The 10291-nt window shown below is 37.2% G+C and overlaps 1 protein-coding gene across 1 annotated transcript in view; it reads left to right on the forward strand.

The window, feature by feature from the left end:
• Positions 1–10291, forward strand: part of TMEM245 (transmembrane protein 245) — a gene marked incomplete at its 5' end in the record, with an annotated part of 178928 nt that overhangs the window by 43263 nt on the left and 125374 nt on the right. Inside the window, 2 exons of the mRNA XM_019518358.1 lie at positions 292–501; positions 5294–5463. Coding sequence (XP_019373903.1) covers positions 292–501; positions 5294–5463 — 380 coding nt within the window. The remainder of the gene's footprint in view (positions 1–291; positions 502–5293; positions 5464–10291) is intronic.

The raw sequence follows: 10291 nt of genomic DNA on the forward strand, positions 1-10291 counted from the left end.
TCGAACCTGTAGACAAAATAACATTAATAATCTTTGCCATAATGCTAGTACCATTGCAACTACAGTAAATTCTCCCTTTTGTTTTATATCTAGCAATACAAGCTTATACCTTTTTCTGGGTTTTTTTGTGGCAAATGGAACCAGGGGGAAGTTTGTTTGTTTTTGGTTTGTTTGTTTTGGTTGTTTTGTAAAGTTTGCACATCATTATTTAAGAACCGATGACATAGTAAGCTGTTTAGAAATATTTTATGTTTGGTGATAAACTTTAACGTGGTGTATTCTTTTCTTTAGGAACAGTGGAAAGTGAACAACACCCTCCTGCTTCATCATCATCTTCCTCCTTATCAGCCACTTCTGGTAGACAGAAGCCTGAAATTAGAGCTTTTTTTAGAAAGAAAAAAACCAGTGATATCTATTTTGTTACTCTAGTATGGGCCATCATAATAGTTCAGATCTGGTTGAATCTCTGGATTGTGCAGTTACTGCCAGTGCCTATTGCAGGTAATTGGTTATTATTAATTCATGGTTAAATAGGACTTCAGAAAACCCTAGCCTTTTCATATCTGTGTAACATACCCTTTTCCAAATGGAAGATGTGGAATCTTTCACCTTCCACTTCTGGGTCTGGAAATGTCTTTTCCTAAAACCTAATCTTTTGTTGATGTATTTTGAATTCAATTAACTTGTAGTTTCTGGTTTGAAGTCTATTATTTTCACAATTTCAGTCAGTTCCTGGTTGTAAATAAGTTATTCCAGATGGCTTGCCTGCTTAGTATCCTCCTGCATCATACAGTTACCTTCCATGAAATGAAAGAGTTGCTTTGGTTGTATTTATTATTGTACAGTGGTCTAAATGTTTAATGTCGTTCAGGAGTACCATATTTGTACATCATAAGAATACATGAAGAGTTGTTACTGCTTATGTTTCTGTTTCCTGGCAGGCAGTAGCATATGGCCAGGATTGTTTTTCCTTTTTGCTTTTCGTTCCTTTTGTCTTTGTGTTTGGGGTGGGGGGAAATTCTCTGCAATTTTAATGAAAAATACTCTAGATTACTTAGTATATTAATTTTTATTATAAGGAGGACATGATGTTTTTTCTAATTTTAAGAATAGTCTAAGGCTATCTAAAGTTTTTCTTTACCATCTTGAGACTTCAGTTCTCCCACCTGTAAAATAGGAATCATACTTGTTGTAGGGGGAGGAATAATTTTTTTTCAGTGTGGGGCTGTGTGCACGCTCTGGGCAGGTAGCAGTGGTGCTGGGAGGGGGGTTGGGTGGGCTACAGTGAATCTTGGGGTGGCTACATCCCTCCCCGCCCATGCCTTCCGGGGTTCACATAGCAGCAGGAGCCGCACCCCCTGACCAGCTGCTCAGGGCTCAGTCCTGCATCCTGCCCTGAGTGCCTGCCCCTCCCCTAGCCCCACTTCCTCCCTCACCGCTGCCTGCATACCCCTCCCCACCCCTGCTGTAGCTGCCAGAAGCCCACAGCTGGGCAGCCTTGTGGCCGTACTACTGCCCCGCATTTGAGGGGGATAAACCCTGTTAGCCCCCCCTTTCCACTGCCTATGCTTGCTGTGTATCTCAGCAGCTGTTTTAAAACTATATGCATCTTGCTTTTAGATCTTCATTGACTGATGGCGTAGGAGAGTTAAGGTAGTTAATTCTTATTTCCAGTGCTCCTTGTGTCCGTGTTTCCTCAGTCAAAATCATATTTCATTGTCTTAAGTGCTTTCTTCAATTTTATTTATTTTGCAGTTTAATGTGGCTGCTTCATTTGGTTAGCAAACCAAATAATATACTTCTTGATAGAAGTAGTGTGAGCTCACTTGTGACTACAATCATGAGCAGGTCAGGATGTCCATTATTTGCTCATTTGAATGCCTGTGAGAGAATGTGTTCTTAACATGACCATCAACTGGGAGTAGCATTTATATCTTTTTTCTTTTTTTAAAAAAAACAAGAAGTAACTGTAGATGTTCTTGGCTTATGCCATGTAACAATTAATTGTATCAGTGATCTGAAAGAATGTGGAACATTGTTAGCAGGTGACTCAGACAGACATTGTTAAACAGAGCAGAGAACAGGTCCTTGATACAGTGTGACCTGGATTCCTTGGGCTCAGACAATCTAGTCAAATGTCAAATTATACATCTAGAAACAGGAAAACAGACTATGCAGGATGGTCTCCATCATGAGAAACAATGACTCTACAGAGCTTGACAGAAGTCTTTTAAAGAGCGGTTCAATCTTGTGGTCAGAAAAGCTAATGTAAAGAGGCTCTTCCTTGGATATATGAGAAGAGAAGCTGTTTTTATTCATGTTTGACACTGCTACTGCAGTGCTACAGCTGCTACTGCAATGTAAGATGTTGAAAAATTTGGGAGTCTTCAGAGGAAAACCGTGAGAATGACTGAAGGTTTGGAAAAAGGTTTCAGTTTATGAAAAAGGAGCTTTGGGTGCAGTTTGATTAGAGTCTAGAAATAGTGTGAAGAGCAATGTGATAAGAGGGCTTTATAGTTTTGTGAACAAAGAGAAAAACCAATGGCTGTAAACTGAAACTAAATAGATTCAGACTTGAACTGACATACAGATATGATGGTGTGGGTCAGTCCAATAGAACATCTTACCAGGGGTTGTGATGGGCTTTTTTTCCATCCCAAAGATGCTTCAGTACAAATAGGAATCAATTTAGGAAAATCTTATGGTTTGTTTTATATAAAAATTCAGCATACATCATCACAGTGGTACGTTTGCTAGTATAATCTGTTAATTTAATGTTGTTGATTTCAGTAATTACGTTGGGCAGAAAGCAGGGTAGGGTGGTCTCTCTGAATCCACCTCTAAGGTGCCACCTTGCCCTTCCTTCTCCCTGACTTCAGACTAACACTGCAACCATATCTTAGAAACGGGTGGTTCAGTCATGAACTGAACCACATTTGGAACACTGGATCACAGTAAGTATTGTAGGGTAAAAGAAAATAAATTGGGTTGTCAAAGGAGAGGAAGTACACAAAGCAAACGTATAATAGCAGCGTGACTGGAAACAAATTTTTTATATTCACAATAGGTCCTCTACTTAAGCCAGGTTCACTTAAGTTGATATTTTAAAGTCAAGGGCATGATGATTGTAAGAGAAAAGGCTTCTTGCATTAGAGCAACAGATTTTTATGTAAAGAATGGCTGATTTACCCAAAGGTCCGTAAACTGGACTTTGACTCTAATTGCCATTTCATGCATCAGAAACATCTTCTCACTATTAGAATTTTTGCTTAAACCATTTTTGCTTCAACAGAATGATGTATTCTCTTAATGCTATATTATCTGGGGAGAGGGATATATATGTAAATCATTATTAAATGTAGAACAGAGAGCAAGATCAGTGTAAAATGTTAATGAAAGCCAGTCATTAAAACCCACATGGAACAAGCAGCCAACCTACAAGGAAGATCTGAAACATTCATTCATTGTGTTGAGTGCGAATAACTAGGAGCACATTTATTTTCAAGTGCCCGTTGCTTCTACTTTGTTTTTGCTTGCCTCCCATTTTTCTCTCCCTCCCTCTCTCTCTCTCCCTCTCTCTGTTTAAACAGCAAGCACAATGTTAGAAAAAATGCTCTCTTTGTATTCTGTAAAAGAACAGCTGTACCTGTGTTGCAGAGCAGTAGTTTAATTGGTTTATGCATTTATTATCAATTGAATCAGATTAAAAAAGCTACAATGTAAGACTTCATTTTCCCTCTGGAAGCAGGATGTAAACCTTGCACAATACTTTCAACTTTTTTGGACACTTAACTGGTGCTAAGTGTAGGAAGATGATTACTTGGTAAGAAGCTGGTACTCAAGATTGCCACATGGTGGTGCCACGAGTAAGCAAGTAAAGCAAATTTTGGAAAAATTGTAAAATAAGCAATGCTGTGGGAAAGAACAGAAATGGTTACAGAAAGAGCTTACAGATAATAGGCTTTTGTTAAACTTGATAAACTCCCTGTAGACATTAAAATTTGACCTTTTGGGCCATGACATTTTTTTATATCTAGATATTTCCAAGGGAGGCATGATATGAATGTTGAATGGCTTAGTTTTGTAGGATTTGCCTGCAGGTTTTACATTCAGTTTGGAGGAGTTCTGAATCGACAGAAAAAAATAATTATTAAAATACATTTTAATATATTACCTGTGAATATCTTTACCATGTAGTGCAAAAGCACAGAATTCCATGATAGTTTAAAGTTTTCTCATATGACTATATTGCTAACAGTTTTCTTTAAACTACTGGTTCCATGTACATCATATATTTCTCAAGTAGTTACCTGTTTGGTAGGTTAAGTACACAAATTTTAAACAAAAGTCTCAGTACTTACTTTTTAATTAGAATCATGACATTCAGCATCTTGAGTTTTGACAAAAGAAATAATCTCAATGTGATAATTGTATTTACAATATGAAACTTTTTAAAATTGTATTTCAGTAATTTGCAGAGGGGGAAGGGGAGGGGGCTTAAATTCAGGTCTCGGAATATCAGTCAAAGTAATGAACTGAGTTTCTTAACCAGCATATTTTAAAGGCAAAAATCTGTTAATGCAGTTTTAAGGGTGCAAATGTAAAATAATCAAGAAATGCAGAAGTACAGGTTTACATAGAAATTGTAACTTAATTAACACATTTTAAAATGTATTTGCAATACAAGCTGAATCTAAATACAAATCTAGAGAATTTGTACTCATCACCAAAGAAATGTAGATGTCCATAAGATAGTTTAGTTGTAAACTTAACTGTAGCTCCTGTTGTTCTGAACATATGTATAAATGAAAGTATATGGCTCTCCCTTTGACATGAAAGGTACTGGTTTAATGATATGGAAAGCTAAAAAAGGTAAAAATGTTGAGGGAGGGAAAGTTGCCTCATGTCCAAGATATTATACACTGAATATGCTATTCATGTTCATTCTGTGAAGTAGAGATGTTGCTTGTGTTTAACAAAACTATCAGTTCAATGCATGTAATCAGTAAAATTGCTCCATAGATCATTGTGTACGCACTAAGATGATATGGAGCTGCCTTTTATATGATGGTATTTAAGTTTCAGGTAGATGAATGTTTTTTAGAAAGTGCATATTCTTTGTTTTGACAATGTCAAAGTGATTTAGTATTTCTGGTAAGAGGAAAAAAAAATTATATACTATTTTTTCCTAAATGTCCAGTGGAAGAAAGAGTTACTGAAGGAAGGAATAAGACAGGCATGGTACAGTTGTCAAATTCCTAATCTTAAATTCCTTTTTTCTTTATTGTTACAGTTTGGGTTCTTAAAAAGCTTGTGGTCCACTTTGGAGTTGTGAACTTCATGGCAAAACGTTGTAGCATGTGGTGGCACGTTCTGGAAAACTTTGTGAAGGAACGGCAAGAAGCTCTTGCTCCATGGCCGATCAGAGGACTTGGAAGGGTCATGCTAAAACTTGACAGCAAGGTATTTCAGTTAATTTTCTTAAACAAGCTAAAAGTTTTATTTGTGTGACTGGGTCCTGGGGATCTGTTGGTCTAAAAATAAAGAGAGTCTGTTGCTAGTGAACCTTTCTCTTCATGAAAAAGTGTGCGCATCCATGTGTGCACATATGTACCACCACATATCTTTAGGCCCTATTTCTACTCTCTTTATTCAAGCTGAAGCACATGTTTAAACTTTGAAAAATAGGTTAGGTTCCTCAACATTAACCTGATATCTAGCTCTACTAGGCAGTGCTGTGGAGAAAAATTGGCCACTTTACACCGTTCACACTGCCTCCCAAACTGGTATCGGTATAGCCATATTATTATGGTACTGTACCTGGGTACCGTTTAGAGACAGAACTAGTTAGCTTGCCCATAACCCTTCACTATTCAAGAGATTGTTACTCTGTTCTGCACTCACTGTTATGGCATGTCACTGGTTGGCACAGTGAATGCAAAATATAGATGCGCCCAAGTGATTGACAAAAGCAGCCTTTAAAGTTAAGCTAGCCTAATAATATGGCCCAATTACATGTTAAGGGGGACTTCTCATGTGTCAGTCATGATATCTGATAAAGACATTAATCTCAATCTATGAGTGTAAAGGATTGAATATTCTTAGTCGCATTAAGCTAATTTAATGTTACAAAATGGCTTCTTTTTTTAGTCTATAGATTGAGTCTAAGCTACTTCACCCACATGCTACGCTACATAGCTACTAAATGTAGCTGTCCTAGTACAGCACAACAGAAGGCTTGTATGGAAAAAGTTAAGAGCTGTGATCTCCAGGAAGTGACAGAATAAAGCTTTCATATGATTTTCTCTGTTAACGACATCAATGTGGAAGATGCTCTTGATTTCTTCTTTATAATGGAACACTTAAATCACAAGAAGATTTGAAACTGCCTGAGTGAATCTTCATAAGGGATTTTTGCTTTTAAATTATGCTAAGGGATATTGAAAATGAGTGAATGTTTTCAAAACTATTCTAAATAAATATTTATGCATTAAGCTATTATCTACTGAAATTGTACCACAGAAGTGTAAAATACAAAAATGTCCTTGTCCTGCACAGCTTAAATTGAAGGGCTATGCTATACAAACTGTTCTACTATCATGTCTGTGCCCATCCAAATTCATTTGCCAGATGCAGGCCTAAACATTAACAAGAACAGGAGGAAATGAAGCAAAGTGGTTTTGCTGGGCAAAAGGATGAAAAGGTTTTATTGGAATAGGGGGTAGGAGGAATTATAAGCTTTCTTTAAGTGGTCATTGATTTAGCTCTTGAGGTCTGGTTGAATGGATAGAGAAGAATTTGAAAGAGAATAAGGAAATTGAATTCACAGAGAGGCAAGAGGGAGCAAGTAAAGAAATTTGAACAGGGATTAAATAAAGCAATGGATAAGGTAGGTAACTTAAACTGAGTAGAATAGAGATATGAAAGATCAGTATATCAGAGGGTGGAGAAAGGGAGGCTTTAGTAGATTTTTTTTTTTTAATAGGATTGAATCTTTGAGCAGCTGTGAAACTAAAACCAGCTGGATTTTGGGGGTGGCACATATTTGGTGTAATAAACCAAAAAATAAAAAAACCCCAACTTGCAAGCTTGTAGGCTAGGGTAAGTGATGGAATTACTAATGATGATGGAGAAAGGAGAGATGAATCTAGTGTCTGATGCATTGAATTTCAGTTGAAATCCATAACTATAAGTTTTTGTTCGGTAGGAACCATTAAAATGCAATGAATTTTTTGGGGGTATATATTAAGATAATTTAAGTTATGAAACTTTTAAAATGGTATAATAAGAATAATGGAAAAGTAAGAATTGTTCTTATACCCTGGCTTGATATGTTTTGCTCCTGTTTTTTTTGAGAGTGAGAGAGACTATATAATCACTTCCAATTTAATGGTGTGTTTTACAATTTATAGAGATTTTTAGTGATCACCTGTACTTCCTTTCCCCTGAAAATACCACCTATGACATTGGTGTTTCTCTGTTAGCAGAAGCAGGGTACTAAGCCTCAGCCTTATGTAAATAAACTGTTGCTGATGTTTGTTTCTAACACATGTCTAAATTATACAATAGTGATGTATGTTTCTAACATTCTGGCACATTATACAGACAGGCAAGAAGTCCTGCCAGCAAGAGAAAGGGATGGATGGAGAGTGAAGATGCATCTGGAGGAGCATGTGTCCTCTTCAGCCAGAGAAAATCTCCTAGTTTTGGATATGGTGGGCCAGGAAGAGAGATTCTTTTCCCTCCTTCCTAAGTTGAAAAAAAATTAAAGGAAGCATGTGGGAGAGGGCTCCAAGTGAGCTCAGTAGATTCTCAGCACTGATTCATTTTGAAGCATTTATTTAATCTGTTGAAGAAAAGAAATAAGAAAGTAGTGCCTGTTCAACTTCCTTCCTCTTTCTCTGCTAATAAATGGGGTGTACCCATTTGAGAGAAGTTCTGGTTGTGAAAAGTAGACAGGTGTTGCTTTTTATTTTTTTCTTCCAGCAGCTGAACAAAAGGGAGTACTAGAAAGCTCAGCAGGTGTCGATGAAACTAATTGTCCATTTTTTGTTACTGTTCTGTTTTAGACTAGGTGAATGAAGAGTGCTTAATATATTTGGTGTCCTTTGCTGATCTTCCTCCTTTTTACTACTTCTCTGCTAATAGCATACATACATAACACCTAGAGGCTGGAAGTTTTCTGAGGGGTGAAGAGCGTGTGGCAGCAGGGGGCAGAAATTGGATACTGCCACTTTTCCACCCCTGAAGAAATGTAAAATATATGGGTATTATTCATATACTTTATAAATAGTTTAAACTAAATCTTTGCTTCAACCTGCTGTACTCTTTACACAGTGAGTGCCCACTTGCATTTTTATTTGTACTTGGACAGCTGTCCTGGTCAACCCAGTGCGGTCATGGGACTTTTCTTGTCCACTGAATAATTCCATGCATCTTTCCAGGCTTTCATAAAAGAGGATTGTGTTGATGTTAGTCAGTGAATATATTTTATTAATGGAAGGAAATCTACTTTTTGGTATATTTTGAATTCATTGTATACTTACCAAAAGATCTTTTCTAGATGTAGTAGACCATAGTCTGACACTTGGTGATTATAGGTAGGTGGTTCAGTCTTTTTACCAGAGTCAAGTATGGGTACTTTAAGCTCTAAATTAAGCACACAGCTAAAAACACCTGAGAAACATAGGAACACACGTTTCTGCACTTTCACTAGTGTGTAGAAATGCATCTTTTTAAGAAAATCTTTTAGGAGCTGGTAGCATAATGTAAATAGCTTTCAAATGGAGTAGTGAAAAAAGTACTGGATTAAACATATATTCATTGTTAAATTCTACTTTTGTAAATAGTTGGTTTAACCAAACTTAAAAAAAACCTTGTGGCTTGGGTAAAAGCACCCAAGATTCTGTCTGTCAATATACAATGGGAAGTAAGTTGCTAAAATTTAAACTGGCTGGAGGTCAGTATATAGTGCATGTATTTGAGGGTATTGATGTTTTTCTGCATATCATTGCTGTTTCCTGGCTATTGTACCTACTGATATGTCTTAGGAGACTAAAGATTGAAAAAAATTATTCTGATGGATGGAAGTTAGGTTGCTTTTATTAATTGCCATTAATGCTAATGGAGTAGCATTAATTTTCCCTATAAGATCATTATAACCATTATGGGGGGCAGGGCAGGATACATTAGACCATCCTGTAGAAATCTATTTAAAAGAAAAGAGACTTACAGTGAAATGGGTTATCTTGTCATGTTAGATTATTTTTTCTACTTTGTTTCCATGAAAGCAAGGCAAAGGTACATGCCAGGGAGGTAGGAGTATTAAATATCAGCCCTATTACATTATTTTACTGATAAAACATTTCTTTCCTGGGAAGATGGGAAACTGATCAGAATCTTGCAACTGAGGTTTTTCAAGCTCTTGTAGCTTCCCATTTCTGTTCTTGTTTCCATAGGAACAGATGCACTTAAGCTGTATAGTATGTGGCATAACTGGATACCTTTGTGCTTTGCATTGTTACTGAATCTGTGTATGTTTGTCTCTCAGTATAAGCTGCACTTTGATCTGCATTCTGGAATTTTGGCTTAATACAAAACACTTCTTTAGGTTTTGTTTTTATATTGGGAATGTGTCTCAATTTCAGTCACTGGTGGCCAGTTAATGGTACAAGCCCCAAGTATAGACAAGAAAAAGGCACAACTTCTAGTGGTGGAGTTACGCTATTTTTAAGGAAGAATGAGCAGACGGATAGAAACTTTAGTTTTTTGTCTACAGTTGAGGTTTGCATAGATAGTAGTTACGTTGGTAACTATTCCATTCCCTGCCATTAGTGACTGAAGTTACACTACAGACAAGGTCATAAAATGGGTGTATGATTAGTTTGGGTGAGAGCTATTAGAATTAAATTTCTATTCCAGAAGGAAACAGTGATTTAGGAAGAAGGTGTTCTATACCACCCGGGGTTACTAGGAATAATGGCCACAAATTATTAGAGAGAAGGTTCAGGTTGGACATCAGGAGACATTATAGTTTCATAGTTTCTAGGGTTGGAAGGGACCTGAGCAGATCATCTAGTCTGACCCCCTGCCGTGGCAGGAAAGAGTACTGGGGTCAAACGACCGCAGCAAGGCGTTCATCTGACCTCCTCTTAAAAACCCCCAGGGTAGGAGCCTGCACCACCTCTCTTGGAAGTTGGTTCTAGACCCTAGCCACCCTGACCGTGAAATAGCACCTCCTGATGTCTAACCTAAACCTACCTTCTGCCAGCTTGTGACTGTTATTCCTGGT

The sequence above is a fragment of the Gavialis gangeticus genome, unplaced genomic scaffold, assembly GCF_001723915.1.
Source record: "Gavialis gangeticus isolate Ggan-Ray unplaced genomic scaffold, GavGan_comp1, whole genome shotgun sequence".
Taxonomy (NCBI): Eukaryota; Metazoa; Chordata; order Crocodylia; family Gavialidae; genus Gavialis; species Gavialis gangeticus.